Source organism: Chiloscyllium punctatum, chromosome 36 (genome assembly GCF_047496795.1).
Source record: "Chiloscyllium punctatum isolate Juve2018m chromosome 36, sChiPun1.3, whole genome shotgun sequence".
In the NCBI taxonomy this organism is placed as follows: Eukaryota; Metazoa; Chordata; class Chondrichthyes; order Orectolobiformes; family Hemiscylliidae; genus Chiloscyllium; species Chiloscyllium punctatum.
Genome location: NC_092774.1, coordinates 59,389,659 through 59,416,990, shown reverse-complemented (window position 1 = coordinate 59,416,990; position 27,332 = coordinate 59,389,659). Strand labels below are relative to the sequence as shown.

The window sequence follows — 27,332 nt, the reverse complement described above, 5'->3', positions numbered from 1 at the left end:
CCCTTGGCGCTCAAAGCTTTCAATGAGAGTCTGAGCCCGGCAGTAAGTTCAGGTAACCTTTATTGCACCCAACTTTGTTACAACTTCAGATCTCCTCAGCAAAAAGGCAGAGATAAAGTTGCTTTTTGAACAGCTCAAAATCAAAGCGCACACATTTCGCCCCACCACTTTCTTTACTATTGATCAGCACTGAGATGTCCCTTTCTAATTGGGTCCTTGGTACAGCCTTAACCCGGAGGAAGTGTTGCCTCACTCAGCAATTTCAACCTGTACTCTGTATAGCGCCATCTGCTGCAGCGGAATTCAAACCCGGGAGCACCAAGAACAGGGTCGATAGTCCAGTCGATAATGGCACTCAGCCGTTGCTCCTTCAAACACCCTGCGATGGTTTGTGAATGCGCTGGTGCCTCTGGAGGTGGGAGGAGCGGGTGAAGTCCTTCCTGCACTCGGGGCAGCTGAACGGCCTCTCCCCCGTGTGGACCCTCCAGTGGGTCAGCAGGGCGGAGGAATTGCTGAAAGCCTTCCTGCACTCAGGGCAGCTGAAGGGCCTCTCCCCCGTGTGAATCCGCTGGTGCTTCAGTAGGTTTGAGGAATTGCTGAAGGTCTTCCTGCACTCGGGACAGCTGAAAGGCCTCTCCCCAGTGTGGACCCGCCGGTGCCTCAGCAGGTTGGGGGAATTGCTGAAGGCCTTCCCACATTCGGGGCAGCTGAAGGGCCTCTCCCCAGTGTGGATCCGCTGGTGGGTCAGCAGAGAAGAGGAATTGTTGAAGGTCTTCCCGCACTCGGGGCAGCTGAAGGGCCTCTCCCCACTGTGGATCCGCTGGTGGGTCAATAGGGAAGAGGAATCGCTGAAAGCCTTCCCACAATCTGGGCAGCTGAAGGGCCTCTCCCCAGTGTGGACCTGCTGGTGCCTCAGCAGGTTGGGGGAATTACTGAAGGCCTTCCCACACTCGGGGCAGCTGAAGGGTCTCTCCCCTGTGTGGGACCGCCGGTGGGTCAGCAGGTTGGAGGCCTGGGTAAATCTCTTCCCACACTCAGGGCAGGAGAACGGCCTCTCCCCTGCGTGGACCCGGAGGTGCCTCAGCAGGTGGGAGGCCTGGGTAAATCTCCTTCCGCAGTTGGGGCAGCTGAAGGGCCTTTCCCCCGAGTGGGACCGCTGGTGCCTCAGCAGGTCGGAACAATTACTGAAGGCCTTCCCGCACTCTGGGCAGGGGAATGGCCTCTCCCCGGTGTGGGTCCGCTGGTGCCTCAGCAGGGCGGAGGTCTGGGCAAAGCCCATCCCACATTCAGGGCAGGAGAATGGCCTGTCCCCTGTGTGGATGTGCTGATGAATCTGCAGGGCAGACGGGAAATGGAAGCTATTCCCGCCATCACTGCACTTCCACCGTTTCTCCACGGGGCGGGATTCCTCGGGTTTCTCCATGGCCGAAGCTTCAGCTGCACACAAATATGTTTCCAGCCCCTCCCTGCTGTCAATTCCTGCTGCTACATGCCCCACACTCAATGCGCTGCAACAATAGGGTCTGTCATCCAGTCCCACTGATGCTGAAAACGTACTCAAACAGGAACCAAAACGCTTTGCTCCTTCTCACAGACTCATAGTTGAAAATTCTTTCCGGTCCCGATGGATTGAGTCATTGACGTCAATGTGAGGACTGCAGACGCTGGAGAATCAGTGTTGAAATGTGTGGTACTGGAAATGGCCAACAGGTCAGGCAGCATCCGAATAGCAGGAGAGTCAACGTTTCGGACATAAGAACTTCATGCGTTGATTTTGAAACTTCTATCTTCAAATCTTCAAATACACTGTTTAAAAAGAGATCGCAAAAGTCATCACTGTCAGTGCAGGGTAGAATTCAGAACAAGCAATTCTACCTTCTGTGGAATATTCTTGTTTCTCCACAAAATTGAAAGCACCATCCCACTCTCTCTCCCCCTCTGTTCTCACTCCAATCTAACTAATTCTCCTGAAGGTGCTGATTCAGGATCTTACAGGGGCAGATGAGCAAAAAACATCAAGACTGACATCTCTCTGAATTTTGGATAATTCCACCTGAAAGTTAATATCTTTCACAACACTGGGATATTGCTAAGAGTGAGCAGGTCTGCTTTTGGGAAGCAAAAAAAAGTGTCAATTCAGGGTGAACCTGCAATGCAGCTTTTTGAGGAAGAACCAGACACAAAATGGTTAACGACCCCAGGAAGGTGGAAGCAAAATGAGACGTCAAGGCATTAATACCGATACACTTCAGTCAAACTCTTCTGCTTCCAGTCAGGGCAAAACATCCTCTGAAAGTCCAGTCATCACAGCCACACTTCTGCTTTCACTGAAGACGATTAGAGTCACAGCACAGAAACAGACCCTTGGGTCCAACCTGTCCGAGCTGACCAGATTTCTTAAATTAATCTAGTCACATTTGTTTTCACGTGGCCCCTATACCGGCTGGGTGCTGGGACTAAATTGGGTTGGCTATCTGGTCGGCAAGGACGAGTTAGATCGAAGGGTCTGTTTCCGTGCTGTACATCTCTATGATTTGCCACCACTTGGCCCCTCTCCATGTAAGGCACCTTCTCAAGAGAACTTAAAGTTTTATAACAAAAAGTGACATTTTAGCCCAGCTCTGCAAATATAATTCTGCAAACATACACAAACAAGTCCACGGGAGTGAATGTGTGTGTGTGCACGCACATGAGAGAGAGAAAATGTCTATTTCCATCCTGTATATCTCTGTCTATTTCTGTTGGTGTAAATATTGTTGTAAATCATAGCTGGGTTCTCATAGATAGATGTAAGAGAGAGAGAATTCCTCAAAAATGACAGTCTCAGAATCCTGGGAGACCCCCATTTCTGGTTTACTTCCGAATGAACAAACATTAAACACGAGCAACTATTTGTTTCAAATTTGGTTTCATTTTTCTTGTGTGATTCCCTGCTATGATTACACTGTGTGTCTGGACGGTTGACAGGCTGGGAGATTGTGGGTTGGGGCTTGATTGGCTGAATGCTTTATTGTTCCGGAAGGTGACAAAAAAAAGTGGGGGGGGGGGGTGCAAAGCTTCAGCAGAAATCCAGCAGAGCTGACAACAGACCGACATCTTACTCTGTAGGAACAGGGAGATCAACAGAGGACAGAGAAATCAGGACCTGAAATCCGAGCTGACACCAGACTACCCTGTGATCAGTGCTTTGATTAGCAGCACCAACCTTATACCTTTACCTCGCTTCCCATATGACCAAACCCTCGATATTTAGGATTCAATCCTTGTCATCCTGAAGCCATGTCTCTGTAAGGAGTCTCAGATCATAATTATTCTCTTCAATGTGTGCAGTCAACTCATTCACTTCTGTTACAATGCAGCACACATTCAGATACCATTTCTGGTTTCAGTTTTTGTGATCTTTAGAATCCAGTTTTGATTGCTGGTATATTTACTCTCCTTGTCCCTTTCTATCATTCTCTGAAGTTCATTTCCCACTTCACGACGTTGCTCATTGGCCTTGGTTTGGATTGTTCATGCTAAATTGCCCAGAAAGTCGAAGTTAGGTGGGTTAGCCATGGGAGATGCAGGTTTGTAGTTTCATAGTAATAGAAGCAGGAGTAGGCCATTTGGCCCATCTAGCCTGCTGCACCATTCATTAAGATCATGGCTGATCTATCCATTGTCTCAGCTCCTCCTCCCTGCATTGTCCCAACTACCCTTAATTCCCCTACCATGCAAAAACCACCTCCAACTGTGTCTTGAATATACTTAATGAAGCTGCCTCTACTGATTCCTTGGGCAGAGAACTCCACAGATTCACTATTCTCCAGGAAAAACAGTTCTTCTTCATCTCTGTCCTGAATCTACTCCTCCTAATCTTGAGGCCTGGTTTCATTCACCAGCAGAAATGACTCAATAGGTAGAGCTTCATCCCCACAGTGCAATGAATTCCCACTTTCCACCAAAATCCCGGATGTACTCACTCACTCAGTTGCTGTCTCACAAATGCAGGATTTCATTGTTACTTCTTCTGCTCCCATTAAGGGCAAAACATCTTTGAAAGCTGCTCTGAAACTCCAGCCTCCATAATCACACTTCTGCTTTCACCGAAGGAGATTAGAGTCATACAGCACGGAAACAGACCCCTTGGTCCAACTCGTCTGGCCAAACAGATATCCTAAATTAATCTAGTCCAATTTGCCTGCATGTGGCCCACATCTCTCTAAACCCTTCCTATTCATGTACCCATTCAGATGCCTTTAAAAATTCCGACTCATCTCAAACGTATGCCTTCTAGTTTTGGACTCTCCTACCTTGGGGAAAAGACCTTGGATATTCACCCTATCCATGCCCCTTATGAACGTCTATAAGGTCACCCCTCAGCCTCCAATGCTCTCGGGAAAATATCCCCAGCCATTTGAGTCTCTACCTGTCACTCAAACAGCAGACTTGTAAATCTTTTCCGACCCCTTTCAAAGTTTCACAATGTCTTTCCTATAAAAAGGGAGACCAGAAATGAATACAGTCTTCCAAACGTGGACTAACCAATGTCCTACACAGCCACAACACGACCTCCCAACTCCTATATTCAATGCACTGACCAATAAAGGAAAGCATACCAAATGCCTTCTTCACTATCCTTTCTACCGGTGACTCTGCTTTCAAGGAACTATGAACCTGCACTCGAAGGTCTCTTTGTTCTGCAATATCCCCCTTTACCATGTCAATCCTGCCTGGATTGCTTAACCAAAATGCAAACCACACACTTCTCGGATTTAAACTCCATCTACCACACTTTGGCCAATCAGCCCACCTGATCAGTTCTAATTTATAGTGAACTCTCTTTCCTTGCTTATTCCTTAGAAGTTGAAAATCTCTATCCCACACACTCTCCCTCCATTCTCAGTTTGCTGAACCTAATCCCTGCTGTAACTCATCCTGAAGGATGCAGTTGACGCTGGTTAATAGGCCGACAAGCAGGGGTGTCCGAACTGAAACGTAATGAATACCGAATGGCCTGGAAAGAGTGGAAGTTGGGAAGATGTCTCCATTGACTGGAGAGAGTAGGACTAGTGGGCACAGCCTCAGTGTAAAGGGAAGACCTTTTAGAATTGAGGTAAGGAGAAACTTCTTCAGCTAGAAAGCGGTGAATCTATGGGATTCACTGCCACAGAAGGCTGTGGTGGAGGCCAGGTCACTGAGGATATTTAAGACTGACATGAAGACGTTCTTGAGCATCAAGCTGATGGAGGGTTATGGAGACAAAATGGGAGAATGTGGTTGAGAAACCTATCAGCCATGATCGAATGGCAGAGCTGACCTTGAATGGCCAATTTCTGCTCCGATGAATTATGTTCTCCTGCCGTCCTGGACAGAGTGGGCGAGAATTGGAAGCAGGAGTAGGCCATCTGTTTGTTCAAGCCTGCACCAGCATTCAACGAATCATAACTGGATATGAATCTACCGACATCTCGGTCCAACCTAGAGGGCATCGGTTTTGGGTGATACGGAAAAGATATATTTCAGACTGAAGAGACAACCCATTCACACGGAGGGTGGTGTGTATATGGAATGGGCTGCTGGAGGAAGTGGTGGAGGCTGGTACAATTACAACATTTAAAAGGCATCTGGATGGGGATATGATTAAGGAGGATTTTGAAGGATGTGGATCAAATACTGGCGAATGGGTCATTAGATTAAGTCCGGATATCTGAACAGCCTGGACTGAAGGGTTTGGTTCCGTGCTCTGCAACTCCGTGACTCTATTACTACGTAGTCGGAACCAATTTCACAACACCCGAAATAATCTATTCACCCCTTATAGCCTGTCCTGAGCTGTGGCCTAACTACACATATTTCAGTGCAAGTTTCAGAAAGATTCCATCAGCTCTTTTAAAAACTTGAACATGCTTTCAGACTTTAACAATGTTTGTGAATATATCATTTTTGCTATTCTTAAAAGATCAGCTATTTCTCTCCCCTTCCCCCCACACTGCAACCTCCTCCATCCCCCCACCAGTCTCCCACGTAGAGTTAGCACCATCCATCTCCCTCATCTTCAAAAGGGCTTGAAACAGTGAGCAAAGAGGGCTTGAGGCACAAGAAAGGATGGAGGCTTTGGCAGTGAGAAGTGAGAGAGAGAATGGACAGGGTGGCAGAGGGTGAGGGCAGGGAATACAGGGGAGAATACAGAGAATGGGGGAGGGAGCAGAGGGTTGGGGGGAGAGTTATTCAGCACAGGAACAGACCCTTCAGTCCAACTAGCCCATGCTGACTATGTTCTCAAACTAAACTAGCCCCACCTGCCAGTGTTTGGCCCATATCCCTCCAAACCTTTCCTAGTCACGTACTTATCCAAATGTCTTTTAAACAGTGTAACTGTACCTGCATCCACCACTTCCTCTAGACATTCATTCCACACACAAACCACTCTGTGTAAAAAGAAAAATAGAGTCCCTCATGTCTCTTTTGAATCTTTCTCCTCTCACCTTCAAAGGTCGCACCCTAATCTTGAAACCGCCACCGAGGGAAATGACACCCACCATTAACGTCATCCATATCCTTCATGATTTTATCAACCTCAATAAGGTCCCCTCTCAACCTCCCATGGTCAAGTGAAAAAGTCCCAGTCTCTCCACCTAGATGTAGGCAGATTCATATCCTGTTATGATGTGTTCAATACTGGTGCAGGCTCAAAAGACCAAATAGCCTACCCCTGCTCCCATTTTTCTCTGTGTCCAGGACAGCAAGCGACTGAAGACAGAGGAGCAGTAATTATGCCATTCAGCCCATCAGGTCTGTTCATACCATTCAATCGTGTTTAATAAGTTTCTCAACCCCATTCTCCCACTTTCTTCCCGTAGCCCTCGATCCCCTTGATACTCAAGGACCTATCTGTCTCAGTCTTAAATATCCTCAGTGACCTGGCCTCTGCAGCCTTCTGCGGCATTAAATTCCATAGATTCACCGCTCTCTGGCTGAAGTACTTTCTCCTTATCTCTGTTCTAAAAGGCTTTCCCTTTACCCTTAGGCTGTGTCCTCAGGTCCTATTCCCTCCTATCAATGGAAACAGCTTTCCAATATCCACTGTGTCCAATTGGATGTCACTTGAGTGTGAGCCTGTTAATCAGCATGAACCAGACCAGACCATTCAGGATGAGGTACAGCAAAGTGAAAATAGTGAAAATGGCGGCAGAGTGTTTGGAACTGAGGTGAGGTGGAGGAAAGGGAAATGAGGAGACTGTTGAAGTCCACATTGATGCCCTGGGGTTGAAGTGTTCTGAGGCGGAAGATGAGCCATTTTTCCTCCAAGCGTCCGGGGGTGGGAGGGGGGAGTTGAAACGTTGGGCCACAGGGCGGTGTAGTTGATGGGTGCAGGTGTCCCAGAGATGTCCCCAAAAGCACTCTGCTAGGAGGCATCCAGTCTCCCCAATGTAGAGAAGACTGCATCGGGAGCAACGGATACAATAAATGATATTGGTGGATATGCAGGTAAAACTTTGATGGATGTGGAAGGCTCCTTTAGGGCCTTGGATGAAGGTGAGGGTGCAGGTTTTTCAATTCCTGCAGTGACAGGGGAAGGTGCCAGGATGGGAGGGTGGGTTGTAGGGGGGCGTGGACCTGACCAGGTAGTCACAGAGAGAACGGTCTTTGTCCTTGTTACGGTTAGAGGTGTGGGGTCTGAGGGCAGAGGTGCAGGATGTGGACGAGATGCATTGGAGGGCATCTTTAACCATGTGGGAAGGGAAATTGTGGTTTCTAAGAACGAGGCCATCTGGTGTGTTCTGTGGTGGAAATAGTCCTTCTGGGAGCAGATACGGCAGAGGAATTGGGAATACAGGATGGCATTTTTGCAGGAGGTAGAGTGGGAAGAGGTGTAATCCAGGTAGCTGTGGGAGTCGGTGGGTTTGTAAAAAATGTCGGTGTCAAGTCAGTCGTCATTAATGGAGATGGAGAGGTCCAGGAAGGGGAGGAAGGTGTCAGAGATCATCCAGGTAAATTTAAGGTCAGGGTGGAATGTTCATGAAGTTGATGAATTGCTCAACTTCCTCGCGGGAGCACGAGGTGGCGCCAATGCAGTCAATGTAATCCTGATGCCTTTTAAATGTTGTAATTGTACCAGCCATCACCACTTCCTCTGGCAGCTCATTCTTTGCACGCACCCTCACCCTAAAACTATGACCCATCCAGGGAAAAGACCTGGTCTATTTACCCTATCATGCCCCTCCTGATTTTATAAAAGTTGGTAGGGTCACCCCTCAGCCTCTGGCGCTCGAGAGAAAACAGCCCCAGCCTATTCAGCTCAAACCCTGACAACATCCTTGTCAATCTTTTCCGAACCCTTTCAAGTTTCACAACATCCTTCCTCTAGCAGAGAGACCAGAACTGCACACAACATTCCAAAAGTGGCCTAACCAATGTCTGGTGCAGCTACAACATAACTTCCCAAGTCTTATAATTAGAGGATTGGGAAAGTTTTCAAAACCCACAAAAAAGAATGGAGAGACAAATACATCTTTTGAGGGTCAGCTTGGAACATCAGGGCGGGGGGATGGGAATGAGGGAAGGAAGCTGACTGTGCTGGAGCCAAGGCGTAGGAAGAACAGAGCATGCAAAACCGGCTTGAAGCTGCAATGAGGAAAATTGCATGTGCTGTACTTACACCTGTTGCAGTTAGTGGTGGGAATCGGGTTCATTTTAAAGATCAAAACAGAAAACTATCTACCCCTCCGCCTTCCCAACATCGATTCTTCAGTTCCTCCTCACCCGGATAATTAAGACACATACCGGAGTTTGCGGAGTCTACTCCCTCCCTGGATTCACTCCGGTTGCTACAAGTGAACAATTTCCCCTCCTTCCATCTCTGTCTCCCTCCCAGGATGAAGAGTTGTCCAGAGAGGGGGAGATTCACTTTGACAGGTCAATTTCCGCGTTGTGACGTCAATAAAGGAACCAGGGGCGGGGCGAGGAAAAGTGACGGCAAAGGGGGCAGGGCAAGACCGACAGCGGGCCCCCGCGCTGCGGCTGGAGTGGCGGAGAACACACTTTCCAAAGCCCCCTCTCTCCAGTGTGGAAGCAGGCCACTCGTACTCACCGACCCTCTCACGGTCACCCACCCACATCCATTGCTATACATTTAACCCTGAGTAATCCACCCTAACCTGCACATCCCTGGGCACTATGGGTAATTTAGCATAGCCAATCCACTTTAACCTGGACAAAGTTTAAAATCACACAACTCCAGGTTGTAGAACAACAGGCTTCTTTGGAAAATGTAAGTTTGAGTGATTTGCGTTCAATTCCCGCTTCGAGCAATTGTCTGTGTGGTGTTTGCACATTCTCCCGGTGTCTGAACGGGTTTCCACCGGGTGTTCCGGTTTCCTCCCACAGTCCAAAGATGTGCAGGTTAGGTGAATTGGCCATGCTAAATTGCCCCGTAGTAGGTGCATTCGTCAGGGGTGAATGTAGGGGAATGAGTCTGGGTGGGTTGCTCTTCGGAGCGTTGGTGTGGACTTTTTGGGCTGAAGGGCCCGTTTCCACACTGTCTGGAATAATTATATAAAATGCCCCCAATCCATTCGAGTTCCCGACATTAGTTTTAATTGGGTAGTAGAAATCTGCAATAAGTATAATTGCTCGCTTCAGGACATCCAGACTTGAATTAATTTAGCAAACAAGTCACATTGGGCAACTATTAAAGACTGTTGGATTTCCCCTGGGTTGTGGACTCATGCAGAGACATAAACAACTTGCTTTGTAAACAGTGTTCGATTTGCAAATGGAACAGCTGACAGATATTGAGAGTTTGCACAGTTGGTTAAGCAGCTATGTGTCATAGCCAGGATTTGTGAGGCTCAACTCCCTAATTTGGACTGTTCTGGAAAGTGTGTGCTTCGCTAGCCTTGGAAGGAAGGAAGGAATTAACAAAAGCTGACAAACTGAGATATGAAGCAAGTTGGAAAATGTTACAGAGACACACACACACAGGTAGAAGTTTGCAGAAAAGTTAACACTTCATAATCTGGTTTCATAGAACATAGAACAATACAGCACAGAACAGGCCCTTCGGCCCACGATGTTGTGCCGAACTTCTAACCGAGATTAAGCACCCATCCATGTACCTATCCAAATGCCGCTTAAAGGTCGCCAATGAATCTGACTCTACCACTCCCACGGGCAGCGCATTCCATGCCCCCACCACTCTCTGGGTAAAGAACCCACGCCTGACATCTCCCCTATACCTTCCACCCTTCACCTTAAATTTATGTCCCCTTGTAACACTCTGTTGTACCTGGGGGAAAAGTTTCTGACTGTCTACTCTATCTATTCCTCTGATCATCTTATAAACCTTTATCAAGTCACCCCTCATCCTTTGCCGTTCCAACGAGAAAAGGCCGAGAACTCTCAACCTATCCTCATATGACCTATTCTCCATTCCAGGCAACATCCTGGTAAATCTTCTCTGCACCCTCTCCAAAGCTTCCACATCTTTCCTAAAGTGAGGCGACCAGAACTGCACACAGTACTCCAACTGTGGCCTAACCAAAGTCCTGTACAGCTGCAACATCACTTCACATGCACATTAGCCTGGGTATGGGACTGATATCACAGGGGCCTCAAAAAGGGTAATCCCTCAATACTCAAACCAAAATGTGGGTGATTCCCCGCTGGACTGGTTTGTGTTCATTCTTTGCTGCTGCCTATTTCAGTTGATTATGTACATTATTGTTAACACTCACAAACCTGGTGGCACCCAGATTTTTGGAAAGCAGCTAGGAAAAGATCTGAAGCGTGTTTAATTTGTAAACAAACAAGATGCATACTCTAAGAGAGATGCCCTGGGTTTGTTAGCCACCTCCTTGCCTGGTCGGCCTTTTTAAATTGTCTACAACTTGCTTATATAGAATCACCTCGTATACATTGTCATGAATATTGTCGAATAAGAGTAGATGAATCAAAACCATCCCAATGATGAAACAGCTGACACTGTATGTTGGACAAGTGGGAAATATTTGCATCAGTTAACCAAAGTACTTCAAAGTTTACAGTCACTGGTATATCAAGTCAAAGACTTAGGACCAGGGCATTTTGGAGCCTGCTTCCTTGGGCAGAGAATTCCGCAGATAAACTACTCTCTGGGAAAAGCAGCAGCCCTCACTTCCTCCTCCTCATCTCTGTCCTAAACCTACTCCCCCAAAGCTCAAGGCCTAGTCTCAGCCACCAGCAGAAATGACTGGATAAGGTAGGGCTTCATCCTTGAAGTGCAACGAATTCCCACTTTCCCCCAAAATCCCAGATGTACTCACTTAGTTGCTTGCTGTCTCACAAACAAAAGATTTCATTGTAACTTCTTCCGGTCCCAGTAAGGACAAAACATCTTTGAAAGCTGCTCTGAAAGTCCAGTCTTCACAACCACACTTCTGCATTCACCGAATACAGTAAGAGTCATACACCACACAAACAGATCCTTCCATCCACCTCGTCGATGCCAACCATATATCCAAAATCAATCTATTCCATTTGCCAGCATGTGGCCCATATTCCTCAAAACCCTTCCTATTCATGGACCCATCCAGATGCCTCTTAAATGTTGTAATTGTACCAGCCTCCACCACTTCCTGTCAGCTCATTCCATACATGCAAAACCCTGAGAGAAAAAGTGGCCCCTCAGGTCCCTTTTAAATCTTTGCCCTCTCAGCTCAAACCTCTGCCTTCTAGTTTTGGACTCCCCTACCCGGAGGAAAAGACCTTGGCTATTCAACCTATTCATGCCCCTTATAAACTTCTATAATGTCACCCCTCAGCCTCTGACACTACAGGGAAAACAGCCCCAACCTATTCAGCCTCTCCCTCTCGCTCAAACCCTCCAACTCTGACACCAGCCTTATAAACCTTTTCCAAAAACTTTCAAGTTTCACAACATCCTTCCATAGGATGGAGACCAGAATTACACACAATATTCCAAAAGTGGCCTAACCAATGTCCTGCGCAGCCACAATATGACCTCCCAACTCCTTCACTCAATGCTCTGACCAATAGAGAAAAGCATACCAAACATTATCTTCACTATCCTGTCTGCCTGCAACTCCACTTACAAGGAACTATGAACCTGCACTCCAAGCTCTCTTTCTTCTGCAACACCTCCCCTGTGTAAGTCCTGCCTGCATTGCTTGACCAAAATGCAACACATCACATTTCTCCAAGTTTAACTCTCTCTGCCCCTCCTCGGCCCATCAGCACATCCAATCAATTCTAAGTTATAGTGAACTTTCTTTCCTCTCTTATGCCTTTGAGGCTGAAGATCTCCATCCCACACAATCTCCCTCCATTTTCAATTTGCTGAACCTAATCCCTGCTGTACCTCATCCTGAAGGGTCTGATTCATGCTGATTAACAGGGCCATACTCAGGGGAGATCTAACTGAAACATACAGAAGACTGAACAGCCTGGACAGAGTGGATGTTGGGTAGATGTTGGGTAGATGTTTCCATTAGTATGAGAAACTAAGACCCGAGGGCACAGCTTTAGAGTAAAGGGAAGACTTTTTAGAATGGAGATAAGGAGAAACTTCTTCAGTCAGAGTGGCGAATCTATGGAATTCATTGGCACAGAAGACTGCAGAGGCCAGGTCACTGAGGATATTTAGACTGAGATAGCTAGGTTCTTGAGTATCGAGGGGGACAGGGAGAAAGCAGCAGAATGGTACTCAGAAATTGATCAACTACGATTGAATGGTAAGAGCAGACCCGATGGGCTGAATAGCCCACTTTCTGCTCTTATTTCTGTGGTCTCTTGCTGTCCAGGACAAAGCATGAGAATTGGGAGCAGGAGTCGGCCATTTGGTCTTTCAAGCCTGCACCAGCATTGAACAGATCACAAATGGATATGGATCTCCCTACATCTAGGTGCAGAGGCTGGGACTTTTTTCACTGGAGCATTGGAGGTTGAGAGGTGTCCTTCGAGAGGTTTAAAAAATCATGAGGAATATAGGTGAGGTGAACAGCAGGTGTCATTTCAAGATGAGGGCGCAAACTTTTAAAGTGAGAGTAGAACGATTCTAAAGACATGAGGAGCACTTTTTTTCTTAAAATAAAAAGAGAGTGGTTTGTGTGTGGAATGAATGTCTAGAGGAAGTGGTGGATGCAGATACAGTTACAATGTTTAAAATATATTTTGATAAGTACGTAAATAAGAATGGTTCAGAGGGAAATGGGCCAAACACAGGCAGGTGGGATGAGTTTAGTCAGTCAGCATGGACTAGTTGGACTGAAGGGTGTGTTTCTATGTTGTACAACTGTTACTGCTCTGTACTTAAAACTATTTTCTTGCCTTCCCCAATAACCATCCACTTCTTTGTTGTTCAAACATCATGTGAACTCAGCCTTGAATATATTCAATGACCCCCTAACTGCAGGGAGACATCCCCACTTCTAAATTCAATTCCTCTTGCTAATATAACACTTGCCTTGCTGATTGCTTGCTGCACCTGTCTGACTGGCGTCGGAGGACGCTGAGGCCCCTTTGTACGTCCACACATCATTCCTAATGAAGGGCTCGTGCTCAAAACGTCAACTAACCTGCTGCTTGGCTGCTGCCTGACCTGCTGAGTTTTTTGGTGCCACACATTGCAACTCTGATCTCCAGCATTTGCAGTCCTCACTTTCTCCACTTCCCAATATACCACCATTTAAACAATACACCTCATTTCTGCTTTTATTTCCCCACAGTAAAGACTATAACTTCACCCTGTGGTACTGCATTTGCCATATGTTTGAGGCACAGACCGGGACCAGCTTTTCCAGAGTCTGTCCTCTTTCTGGATTCACTCTCTTTTTCAGTTGCTGCAAGTCAACAATTGGATCCCAGCATGAAAATAAAAGAAATAGAAAAGGGAGTGAGAGAAGAGTGTGCTGTTGGACAGAGGAAGGAAATTACAGTCTTGGATGAATCTCAGTCTTCATTCAGAGAAAGAGGAGCAGCAGCAGCTTCAGAAGTTCATGGGTCAAGATTAGAAAAGCACAGCAGGTCAGGCAGCATCCAAGGAGCAGGAAAATCGACGTCTCCGATTCAGACAATAGGGCTGTTCTGAATGGTAGGAGGACCAGGCTCCTCCTTCCGGTGTTCCAGTGCTCCTCATTGGGCTGGCAAATGAAATTCATGCACCATTTTTACAGACAGAGCATGTGCAGTTTTTTTTGCAGACACCGGCGAACATGCGTAGCGCTTGCTGACACCGAGGGGCACGTGCAGTAGACTTTGTAGATATGCTGGTGTAACTGACAGATTCAACTGGCCAAATGCCAATAGGAGGAAAAAAAGGTAGAGCCACAATTTTGTTTCACCTCCCCACCCCGGCTCTACATAACCGCACATGCTCCTCGCTATTCTCCTTACCCTCACCCCTCATGATTTTTCAAATCTCAATAAGGTCATCCCTCAACCTCCTCCACTCCAGTGATAAAGTCCCAGCCACTCCCTCTAACTCAAACCCTCCAGTCCTGGCAATGTCCAAGTAAATCTATACCGAACCATCTCTAATAGTATTCCTCCTATGACAGGGCGACCAGAACTGTACCCAGTACTCCAAAAAAAATAGATTCACCAACATCCTGTACAACCTCAACATAGAACAAACAAAATTTACAACCCAGGAACAGGCCCTTCAGCCCTTCAAGCCTAAGCCGATCCAAATCCCGTCTAAACCTATCGCGCAATTCCTGAATCTATATCCCTCTGCTCTCCACCTACTCATGCATCTGTCCAGATGCACTTTTTTTTTAAAAAGATATTTTTATTGAAAATTTAACATGTTTTTACAAGTTTACAAATAAAAAAAACACAAGTACAAACATTAATATACAATTAAATCTTAAATAATAGCCAAAACCTGTCAAAGAAAAAGAAAAAGACAAAACTCAACTAACTACTAATCTAACCCATAACTAACCAGAGTGTATGATCAAATAAATTACATCATTCAAGAGAAAAAAAGGATAATATAGTAATTAAGTAGTGAAGTACATGCTTGGAATGAGTGAACATCAAGTCATAATAAAACCCGTATTCATGCGGGATTCCTCTCCCAAGGGGCCCCGGACCAGCCGGAACCGTTACCTCAACTAGATGAAAGTCCTTGATAGAATGGCCAAAATATCTGTATCTATGAAATTCAAAAGGGGCTGCTATATGTTATAGAATAATTCAGTTTTTTGTTGCACCATATTTGTAAGGAAGTCAAGGGGAATATATTCCATGATTAATCTATGCCAATTTGGAAGTCCTGGAAGGCCCTCAGCCACCCAGTTTATTAAGATATTTTTCCTTGCACAGAAGGAGAAAATGGAAAATAATTTGCTCCCATGCACATCCACAGAAGGTAAGCTCGAGAAGCCCAGAAGAGGAGATACTGGATCTACTGTAATTTACGTTGCCAAGATGTCTGTCAGGGCGTTTACTACTTTGGTCCAGTATTTGAGGATCTTATGGCATGTCCACAAGGGGTGTGTAAGAGTGCCCACTTCTGTTTTACATTTGGGACACATTGCAGATTCTCCTGCCCTAAAGTTTGCCAATCGTTCTGGTACCATATGGGCCCTATGAAGTATCTTTACCTGAATGGCCTGGGTTCTGTTACAAATGGAGATTTTTTTTGGCATTTTCCCAGATGTCATTCCACTGTTCTGTAGAAATTTCCAGCCTCAAATTCTGATCCCATGTTCTAAGCAGACGGTCCATATCTTCCGACATTTCATCACGTAATAAATGATAAAGAGTGCTGACCGAGGGTACACCCATTGGCCACAACACTCTACGTTCTCTATCTGATTTATAGAGACTATCTAATAGCGTAGCCTTCTTCTGTATGACGTCTCGAATTTGGAAGTATCGAAAGAGGTCTCCATTAGGTAATCCAAATTTCTGATGCAGCTATTCAAAAGACATCAGGACCCCTCCTCAAACCAGATCCCCTAAACAGGAGATACCCCTGGATCTCCAGGATTTGAATATGGCATCTGTAAGCTCCGGTTGAAAACCCCATGCCCCCACTATAGGAGTATAGGGGGATGTTTTATGTGAATTACCCTCGTTTTGCCACAGTATATTCCAAGCTTTAATTGTGTTTCGTACTGTAGGGTTTCTACAGTGGTTCGTGATGATTTTCATCTTATCTAAAAATAAGAGGTTAATAAGAGGGCACTGTACTTGAGAAGCATCGACGTCCATCTAGATTGATTGCAGATCAGACGAGACCCAATTGGCTATGTAGCTGAACAAGGAACTTAACTGAGACTTCCTAAAGTCTGGAAAATCCAGCCCTCTCCCCTTGCCTGTGGAAGCTGTAGCTTCCTTAACTTTATGAGGGGCCGTCTAGGATTCCAGTTGAAAAAACCCAGCTAATGATACAGTTTGCGTAGTGCCATACTCAGCAGCATCACCGGAAGCATTCTCATAGGGTATAAGAGGGAGCAAGACATTCATTTTAATTAGGGCTATTCTACCTAGCCAGGAAATTGGAAGGCCTCCCCAGCGTTGAAGGTCCTGCCTTACCCTTTCCAATAGACGTACAAATTGGCTTTATACAGTTGGCCAAACACTGGGGTGATAAAAATGCCTAAGTGTAAGAAACCCCCCAGAGACCACCGAAAGGGGAAGTGGGATCCGTCCAATAAGTGGGACATATTAGTGAGGCCACCCATCGGCATGGCCTCCGAATTTGAAAACTTAATTTTGTAGCCTGAAAATGAACTAAATGTATTAATAACTTGGATGAAGAGGGGCATGGACATCAGAGGATTATTAAGAAAAAGGAGATCATAATCTGCGTATAGGGTAATTTTATGTTTACCTGCACCAACCCTCGGGGCCGTTATATTAGAGTAAGCCCATATCGCTTCCCGCCAGTGGCTCAATTATTAGCGTGATTAGCAATGGTGAGAGAGGACATCCCTGACGGCAGCCCCTACCCACACTGAAGCTATCCAAACCTAATCCATTGGTGATCACAACTGCTTTGGGATCATTATACAGTGTTGAGAGCCATTTGGCAAATACGTTTCCAACGCTAAACCTTTCCAATGTTTCGAACAGGTATGACCATTCAACCCTGTCGAATGCCTTCTCTGCGTCCAATGAGACTACTATTCCCGGTATTCTTTCCTGATGACAGACTTTATTCACATTCAAGACCCTTCTAATATTATTAGATGATCCACGGCCCTTAATAAATCCAGTCTGGTCCTCTTATGATATATGGCAGTACCCTCTCCAGCCTCAATGCTAATGTTTTAGAGAGAATTTAACAATCTACAGTTAGCAAGGATATTGGTCTGTATTGTGCACAATCTTCTGGATCCTTTCCTTTTTTGAGAATAAGGGAGATATTCACCTCTTTCAGTAAAGGCAGGAGGCAGCCCTGACTATTTGTGTAGTTATATCTGTCCATAAGTGGGCCAGCTAATACTCCTGTGAACTCTTTGTAAAATTCAACCTGAAAGCCCTCTGGGCCAGGTGCCTTACCGCTCTGAAGTTACCTGATTGCACCAAGTATTTCCTGGGTTGTTAGGGGAGCATTCAGGACCGATACCTATTCCGGGATTAAGTCCGGAAAGGCCAGGCTTTTAAAAAAGGACTGCATCCTCCTGGCTCTATCTTCACAATCCTGTGATCAGAATAAAACTTTCTGAAGATTGTGTTGATCCCTTTATGATGTGAATCAGAGTACCAGCACTTTCCCTGATAGCTGTGATAGTTTGAGGGGCCCTTTTGTTTTCCTTGCAAGAAATGCTAAGCATCTACCAGGTTTATCGTTAAATTCATATAATCTTTGTTTTGCAAATAATATTTCCCTCTTTGCCGTTTGAGTGAAGGCGGTATTCAGAGCTGTCCTAAGGGTCATAATACTTTGTAATTTGGCAATAGAAGGTCTGTCAGCGTATGCTGTTTCAGCTGCTTTTAAGCGAGCCTCAAGTAGACGCTGTTGTTTTCCTTTTAATTTTTTCTGGGTCACTGAGTATGAAATGATCACAACTCTCGCATAAGCTTCAATAGTCTCCCACATCATTGATGGGTTACTAGCTGTACCTGAATTAATTTCCAAGAAAGCTTTAAATTCTTGAGAAAAATAGTTTGCAAATTTACTATCCTTCATTAAGAAGGAATCCATACGCCAATGTCAGGGGGATGCCTCATTGTTCCTAGCCTTGATTTCCATGTACACAGCAGCGTGATCAGAAATGATCATATCACCTATTTTACAGGACGATATGGAATTTTAAAAAGTCGAGGGGATAAAAAGCATGTCAATTCTCGTGTGACATTTATGTGGATTAGAGTAAAAAGAGAAATCTCTGCCTTGCGGGTGGAGAAACCTCCACACATCTATTAATTCTAATTCTTGATTCAAATTCGCCAATTGTCTAAATCTGGGGGATACATCTGCAGTACTCTTGGGTATCCTGTCTATTTCCGGCTCCATAATGCAATTAAAGTCTCCCCCTATAATTGTATGACGAGCACAGAGAGCCATCAGTTTGGAGAAGGCTTCCGTTATAAATTTGAAAGGATGCGCCGGGTGACAATACTGGTTTAAAATCCCGTATTCCTCTCCATTTATAAGAGCTTTAATTAGTATATATCGTCCAGATTCATCTTTTACCTGATTTAGGATTTTGAAAGGGAGATTCTTCCAAATAAGAATGACTACTCCCCTACATTTTGAGCTGAAGGAAGAAAAGAAGGCCTGATAAAATCCATCCTGTTGTAATTTCAAATCCCCTTTATCCAATAAATGGGTCTCCTGTAGAAGAGCTATATGAACCCTTTCTTTTTTGAGGTTTGATAATATTTTCTTCCTTTTGATTGGGGAATTACTCCCCTTGGCATTCCAGGTGCACTATTTAAGCGAATGACTCACCATCATCATCCAGGCAAGTCCAAGACCCCCTGGGAGGAGAAACACCATCCAAAACGCACCTGGGCAGTCTGGTGGCACAGTGGTTAGCACTGTTGCCTCACAGCGCTAGAGACCCAGGTCAATTCCCGCCTCAGGCGACTGATTGTGTGGAGTTTGCACGTTCTCCGTGTCTGCGTGGGTTTCCTGCGGGTGCTCCGGTTTCCTCCCACAGTCCAAAGATGTGCAGGTCAGGTGAATTGGCCATGCTAAATTGCCCGTGTTAGGCAAGGGGTAAATGTAGGGGTATGGGTGGGTTGCGCTTCGGTGGGTCAGTGTGGACTTGTTGGGCCGAAGGGCCTGTTTCCACACTGTAATGTAATCTAATCTAAAAGATTAGACCATAGAAAATTCACAAAAATTGAGATTCTTTATTACACTCACACCAATAAAATAAAAAAAACTATTTCTAAATAAAACAACATAACATATTTAAATGGAGATTTTTCCCATTTCCGGGGGAATCACTTCCTTTCCGAAAACCAATCATATCCTCTCCCGACCAGTGCCCCACCCTCGACCAAGGTACCCCATAATAAAGTGAAGAAAATTCAAGTGTACGACCAAGCTAAAGTTAACAATGAGTACCCTCCCCTCCTCCCCCTCCCCACCCACACATCAACACCTAGATATATTTGGTGATGTTAATACCACATATAAACATATAAAACTATAAAATTACAATCTCAGCAGATAATAATTAATTATGGTAATACAAAATAACAGGGGGAAATAACCCCGTTTTAAGAGAAAAAATAAGACAAAACAGAGACCCCTCCTCACCTAAATCTACTAGACCACCCGGCCTATATATATTTACAAAAAAAAAAGGAGAAAATCGCAGAGCGGAGAACAAATAAGCCCCCCACTCCCTACTCCCCGGAGATAATATTAAGCAATAAAGTAATAGAAGAGAAAGAAAAAGGTGAACCAGAGAAGGGGGAGGGCAGAACAACATCATTCACCACACGGGTTAACTCTTACAATTTATCTAAGAGACTCCAAAAATTCTTTGGCCTTCTCCGGTGACCCGAAGTTATACATGGACCCTTCATGGCTAAAACGAAGCGTCGCTGGGTAGCACAGGGAGTACTGAATGTTTAAATCCCTTAAACGCCCTCCTCTTTTGGACCAGAGCCAGGGAAAAGTCTTCAAACAGCATAATCTTGGATCCTTTGTAAATCATGGCTTGGGGATCTTTCCCAAGATTTCTGGAAGCTTCCAGGAGCATCTGCTTCTCCTAAAAGCACTGCAGCCGGAACAGGACCGGGTGGGGGCGCTGGTCCAAGCCGGTGGGCCCATTCTACCCTGACCTGGCCTGATCCACCCTCCAGATTCAATAACTGTGGAAGCCACTGCTCCAGAAACGTTGTAAGCTGACCTTCCTTTTCCCATTTGGGAAGGCCCAGCAAACGAATATTTTCTCGACCACCTCGATTTTCGAGGTATTTGATGTGATCTTCCAAGGCCCAGACTCACTGTTCGAAAATCCAGACCCGACCCACGGCTGATTCTGCAGCAGCCTGGGAGGTCGCGGCCTTTAGCTCCGCCCCTCCAACTCGATGTTCGATTCTTTCAATATCTTGGTCGTGCTTCTGCAGCGCGACCGAGAGCGACTCCCACCTGCTCTTCAAGCTGAGAAATCACTGCAACAAGGCTCGCCACCATAGTTAAGTCCCCTGGGGCAGCTGCAGACGCCTCTACTGTAGCTGGGGAAGGGTTCCTATGTGGTACAAGCTGCGGGCATTCTTTCCTTTAGTCATTTTAACAGGGCACTACCTGCTCAAGTTTGGTGCAAAATAACTAGTGTATTTAAATAAAAGCTATTAAAATGATTTGGCAGGTGTGGTGGAGGCAGGCAGCCCACTTTGCCTGAGTCTTGGACAGAGCACTACAGACTCAGACTTGCTGGGTCGCCACCATCTCCCCCACCCAGATGCACTTTAAATGAATCTACCATCCCTGCCTCTACTTTTCCTGACAATGCATTCCAGATATCTATCACCCTCTGAGTAAAGTACTTTCTGTGTGCATCTCCAACATGATGTCCCAACTCCTGTACTCAGCATGTGAACAATGAAGGCAAGTGTGCGAAACACCTTCTTCACCCCTGTCTACCAGTGATGTAACTTTCAAGATCAATAAACCTGAACACCTCCGGGTCTCTGTTCTACAACACGACCCAGGGCCCTACCATTACCTGTTCAAGTCTTGCCCGTCTTTATTTTAGCAAAATGTAACCCCTCACTTCTATCCATACCTCTGTCATACATGTGGTCTCTCAGACATACACATACACCACGCCCTCAACACACTCACCCTCTCACAGGCTCATACTCCATCACAATCACAATTTATCAAGCATGCACACATGCAAATACACTCACCAACGCGTAGTCTTATACACAAACTCACATGCACACACACACACTTTCCTGATGAAGGGCTTTTCCCTGAAACGCCGATTTTTCTGCTCCTCGGATGCTGCCTGAGTTGCTGTGCTTTTCCAGAACCACTCTAATCTAGACTATTCCATAGATTCACGACCCTCTGGGAAAAGCAGTTCCTCCTCATCTCTGTCTGAAAGCTACTCCCTCTAACCTTGAGGCCTAGTCTCACCCAGCAGCAGAAATGACCAGATAGGGTAGGGCTTCATCCCCACAGTGCAATGACATTGGGAAGATGTTTCCATTGGTAGCAGAGACTAGGACCAGAGGGCACAACTTTAAGAATAAAGGGAAGACCTTTAGGAACAGAGATAAGCGAAGTCGCCTTTTCTGCCGACAGCGAGGAGCATGTGTTGGTGACACCAGCGAGCAGGCGTGCTGTTGTTCACACCATGGAACAGACATTATGTCGTGAAGCTGGTGTTATTGACAGATTTTAAGTGTTCAAATGCCAATAGGAAAAATAAAGGGTAGAGCCACAGTTCTTTTTCCCCATGTGGCTCAACATTTTATAGCTTTTGCATTTTGTCTGGCTGCTCAACTTTTTTAATGTCCTTTCCTCAGTGTCGGGGTGAGGTTCACAACAAGAGGGCATAGGTTTAGGGTGAGAGCAGAAAGATATTAAAGGTACCTAAGGGGCATCTTTTGCATGTAGAGGGTGGTGCATGTATGGAATGAACTGCCAGAGGAAGTAGTGGAGGTCAGTATAATTACAGCATTTAAAACACATCTGAATGGATAGATGAATAGGAAGGGATTAGTGGGATATGAGCAAAGTGCTGGCAAATGGGACTAGATTAATGTAGGGTATCTGGTTGGCATGGAGAGGTTGGACCGAATGGGTCTGTTTCCATGCTGTACATCTCTATGACTCTAAATAATAAAAAGTATATTTTGACAAATAACAAGCTATATCCATGTCAACAAGGTTTAGTGCACCACATACTTTACTAACCATTCTCAACAGGTCCTGCCCCTTCAATGACTGAGAAACATATACATGCTGGGGCATAATCTCCTTCAATAGTATTTACACACTCCCCTAGGGAATTGCACAAGTAACAGCAAAGAGTAAACAGCACAAGGATTAAACAAACAGTGAGGGGTAAACAGCACAAGGATGAAACAAACAGTGAGGGGGGTAAACAGCACAAGGATTAAACAAACAGTGAGGGGTAAACAGCACAAGGATTAAATAAACAGTGAGGGGGTAAACAGCACAAGCCCCAGTAAAATCAGATGGAAAGTGAGTGTAAAATGTGACTATGACAGGACAGGCCCCACATTCCTTCCCCTCCGTCCCCCCCCCCAACCTGCCTCACCTTTCACCTCCCGGGCCCAGTACCTTCCAGGTGGCCCCAGAGTTGACACAGGGGCCGCCCCACGACCAGTAGAACTCCACCACCCAGGCGGCCGACGGGTTCCCAAACAGGCCCTTAACCCCATCCGCCTCCAGAATGGTCACCGGCTCCTACCTGCTGTACAGCCGGGCGGTGTGGCCGTGACACAGCAGCTGCACCAGGAAGGCGGCGGTGCCCAGTGACGGGTGTCTGCCCCGGGGCCGCACGGCGCCATTTTCCTAACGGCCGCCCCTTCCCCGCTCGAGCGACTTCTCCTCCCAACCGCCTTCACCCCCGCGTGACGTCAGCTCAGGGGGGGATGGGCGGGGCCGGGGGAGCCTCACCGTCACCAAGTAACAGCCACCTCGCGCTACAACTACTCATTCACAAAAACAAACTCTCCTGTCTCGCTCTGCAGCTGCAGGGGGGACACTGCCACGTTTCGAGGAGCCCTGACTACATTGGGAAAGCTCACGGCTCAATTTAAACAGATATCCCGACATATAACGGAACGGCGTCATATCTAAAGGGGGCAATCTGCATTTTAAACGGACGTGGACATTTTAATGGGTATTTCTGCAAATAAAGAGGTTTAAATGGACGAGATTACATTTCAAAGGGATGTGGGCACATTCAAAGGGATATCTTAATATGTAAAGTGACGCAGTTATATCTAAATGAATCTACCATTGGTGGGTCCACATGGGGGAGATATCGTTCAGTTGCCCGAAGTGCTGGAAGGCCTTCAGCAATTCCTCAGCCATGCTGAGGTACCAGTCCGTTCACACCGGGGAGAAGACGTTCTCCTGCCCGAGTTTGGGAAGTGCTTTACCCGCCCCTCCACATTGCTGAAGCAACACCTAGTCCACACGGGTGGGGGAGGGGGAGGCCATTCTGATGCCCTGAGTGCGGGAAGGCCTTCAGCAATTCCTCCACCCTGCTGAAGCACCAGTGTGTCCACACTGGGGAGAGACCCTTCAGCTGGTCCGAGTGTGGGAAGAGGTTCATGTTTTCCTGCAACTTGCGGAACCACCAGCGGGGGCACCAGCGCTCCCAGCAATCAGATCCCACCAGTGACGTTGCCTTCGGTCACCCCCCAGGACTGAATCTGCTGCCAGTTCTGACAGTGGGTGCAGTGGGAGAGTAGTTGGGCTGTTATTGTTTTCTGCTGGAATGCAATTGCCCCCCCTACACCCCTCAAAACCAACCCCATGGTTGCTCAGGGTTAGCACTGCTGCCTCATGGCATCAGGAACTCAGGAATAATTCCACCCTTGGGGGTCTGTGTGCAATTTATGAAGGGTAGGAAAATGGATCTGAGTGGGTTAGTCTTCGGAAGATCAGTGCAGATGTGTTCTGCTGAAGGACCTGTTTTTCCACATTGTAGGAGTTCTACGATCCTATGAGCTTTGCTTTCAGGGGACACTGCTGCTCATTGAGCCAGGGACTGCACATTGCCAATGAAATGATCTAGAGAAACCTAAGACCGCAAGAACATCAGAGCAGATGTTAGACCAATGGGCCAGACGAGTCTACTCTGCCATTAGTTAGAGACAAAAGTAGTGCAGATGAGATTAGCTACAGTGTGGAAACAGGCCATTCATCCCAACAAGTCCACATCGAACCCTCCGAAGAGTAACCCATCCAGACCCATTTCCCTCTGACTAATGTACCTAACTCTATGGGCAATTAAGCATGGCCCATCCACATGACCTGCACATCTTTGGTTTATGGAAGAAAACAGGATCATCCAGAGAAAACCCACGCAGACACTGGGAGAATGTGCAAACTCCTCACAGACAACCACCCAAGGCTGGAATCAAACCTGGTTCCCTGGCGCTGTGAGGCTGAGCCACTACATGTTGCAACCCGAAGTTGGTAAGCAGGAGGTTGGGAGAACACAGCAAGCCAGGCAGCACCAAGATGTGGAGTAGTCAGCGTTTTGGGTATTAACCCTTCTTCAGGACTGAAACGTTGACTTCTCTGTGAGAAACGATTTACGGAAATGTTGTTGGGGGTTGGAGGATTTGAGCTACAGGGAGAGGCTGAATAGGCTGGGGCTGTTTTCACTGGAGCATCGGAGGCAGCGGAGTGATCTAATTGAGGTTACAAAATCATGAGGGGCATGTACAGGGTAATAGACAAGGTCTTTTCCCTGGGCTGGGGGAGTCCAGAACTCGAGGGCATAGGTTTAGGTTAAGAGGCGAAATGTATAAAAAGGGACAACTTCTTCATGCAGAGGGTGGTACTTGTATGAAATGAGCTGCCACAGGATATGGGTCAGGTATTGTCAAATGGGACTAGATTAATTTAGGATATCAGGTCAGCATGGACAAGTTGGACCGAAGGGTCTGTTTCCATGCTGTACGTGTCTCTTACTACTGGTCCTGATGTAAGTTTAAAATAGAGTCCAAGTAACTTTGAATAGTTCAATCTTGTTGAGCTCACCTCCTGAAAAGTTTCAGATGAATCCCTCTGAGAGATACTGTTTAAACATGCTGAGTTGGACAAAGTATCCCATCAAGTTCAACACAAACCCAGAGTTGAAGAAGTCAGAAGTCGGAACACCAAGGGGACCAAAACTGATCACAATATTCCAGGTACGGCCTCAACAACGTCCTGTATAACTACAACATAACATGCCAACATCTGTACTCAATTCCCTAACCAATGAAGGTCAGTGTGCTGAAACCTCTCTTCACTGCCTTGTGTACCGATGTTGTCAGAGATATAGGACCTACATTAAACTGATGGACAATCCAGCTGCTGAGAGCCCAGAAGCAGAGTAGTGCTGCGTGAGTGTGCTAGGCTTTAGATTTTGACACCACCTCCCCACACTTCTGGAGACCTCAGGTCTGTAGCTTGCCTTCTTATCCTTGACGGTTTTCCACCTGTTTGAAACAGCCTGTCCTGCAATTAACCCCTTTACGCCAAGGCGTTCCTTCTACAGGCAGAATTAATTGTCCTTCTGTCACACAGTTATTAAACACCATTATCTCATCTGTCCAAAGGAACACCTCATTGTTTTGCCTCCTCCTGCCCAGCGATAGTTAATGTATGTTATTTGTTAACTCCCTTGTAGCAGTTTCTCATTGGCCCTTTCGTTTCTTGGTCCAGAAGGAGTTATTGCTGACTCATGAAGTTATCAAAGTTCTGGAGTTTACAGGATCACACCACATTCCTCTCTGCCTCCCTCAGGAATAGCGATTGCTCCTGAGATACTCACAGTTCCTGACGTTCCTTGATATCCCCAAATACAATCCATATGTCAGGAAATCACTGGTGCTGCCCTGACATACATAGTCATTGTTGGAACAGAAGATTATGGGGAGAAAATGCAGAAATCCGAAATGCAAAGAGACTTGGGAGTTCAAGTCCAGGATTTTCTCAAAGTAAACTTGCAGGTTGAATTGCACTTTCCCCTGCAAGTGCCGAATGTGTGACGCCAGCCCATTTACCTATTCCGTCCTCGCTATCCAAGGGGCCAAACTTACCTTCCAGGTGAAGCAGCACTTTACCTGCACTACCCACAATCCAGTCTACTGCATTTGCTGCTCACAATATGGCCTCATCTACATTGGGGCAAACGAACCGTAAACTGGATGACTGCTGCACAGAACATCTACGTTCTGCCTGCAAAAAAGACCCTGAGCTTCCAGTTGCCTGCCAATTCCACACCCCACCCTGTTCCCTGTCCAACATCTCTGTCTCAGGTTTGCTGTTGTGTTCCAGCGAAGCTCAGCACCAGCAGAACGAAGAGCACCGAATATTACACTTGGGGACATTGCATCCCTCCGGTCCCAATATCGAATTCAATAATTCTAAGGCCTGAACTCCATGGTATCCTCGTCCCTGCCGCACACGCCAAGCCCTGTTATCACACAGTCTGTCATTCCACACTACTTAACCACGAACAGTGTCCATTAACAGTTAATCACCCCTCCCCCCCCCCCGCCTCCCCTCCCCCCCCCCCCCCCCCCCCACTCCACGCAGATCGTTATCAACTCCTTTTTCTGTCCAACAGATCTTCCTTCTCTTTGGGCTCTGTCCTGATCTCCGCCTTCCTCCCACAATATCTCCTGCATATAAACCGACATGTTCCCAATCACCATCTGTTCTGTGGAAGGGTCACCGACAACTCCTGTTTTTTGTTCCTGATATACAGCATCCGCAGTTCTTTCAGATTTTTATTGAGAGAGAGTTGGAAATTGTTTCGAGAGACAGAAGGAGAAGGGGTAGAAACAGAACAGACATGAACGTAAAATCATTGTAGTGCGATCACTTCCCTTAAGCATGAATAGAGCGCCCGGACCAGCTGTGAGCTTGTGGCGCAACGGTAGCGCGTTTGACTCCAGATCAGAAGGTTGCGTGTTCAAATCACGTCAGGCTCACTACAATCAACGTCTAACATTTCAAATGAAGAAAGGAGTATGTTCACTCCGTATGTTGGTTGTATCGAAAGTTCTTTGCGGAAACCTTCGATCACACGTGATTTGTACACACTGTCTCAGGGAGGTGGTGTGCCCATTGTTTGGGTAAATGCTCAGCTCCCCGCAATGTGAGAAGTCGAACACAACTGTTCATCACGGGATTTAAACACACAGCCGCTTCGTTC

At 46.4% G+C, this 27,332-nt stretch overlaps 1 protein-coding gene and 1 non-coding gene across 7 annotated transcripts; one reads left to right on the top strand and one right to left on the bottom strand.

Moving 5' to 3' along the window:
* Positions 1-43: 43 nt before the first annotated feature.
* Positions 44-23,005, bottom strand: LOC140460537 (uncharacterized). Of its 6 annotated transcripts, none has more exons than XM_072555120.1 (2): positions 22,701-23,005; positions 44-1,806 (listed from the first exon to the last, which is right to left on the bottom strand). In XM_072555120.1, exon 2 carries the CDS (start codon positions 1,421-1,423, stop codon positions 371-373), a length of 1,053 nt encoding a protein of 350 aa, XP_072411221.1. In that variant the 5' UTR covers positions 1,424-1,806; positions 22,701-23,005; the 3' UTR covers positions 44-370. The 6 variants fall into 6 exon arrangements, with proteins under 6 accessions (XP_072411221.1, XP_072411222.1, XP_072411223.1 ...); XM_072555121.1 differs by having other exon boundaries at positions 22,724-23,005; XM_072555122.1 differs by having other exon boundaries at positions 22,854-23,005.
* A 4,031-nt stretch (positions 23,006-27,036) lies between these two features.
* On the top strand, positions 27,037-27,108 carry trnaw-cca (transfer RNA tryptophan (anticodon CCA)). The gene has a single exon. It is a non-coding gene; the product is annotated as a tRNA-Trp (tRNA).
* Positions 27,109-27,332: the final 224 nt, after the last annotated feature.

What these genes read in the sequence shown, in the direction of transcription:
- LOC140460537 (XM_072555120.1), bottom strand. Translation starts at nt 1,423, where the DNA reads ATGGAGAAACCCGAGGAATCCCGCCCCGTGGAGAAACGGTGGAAGTGC.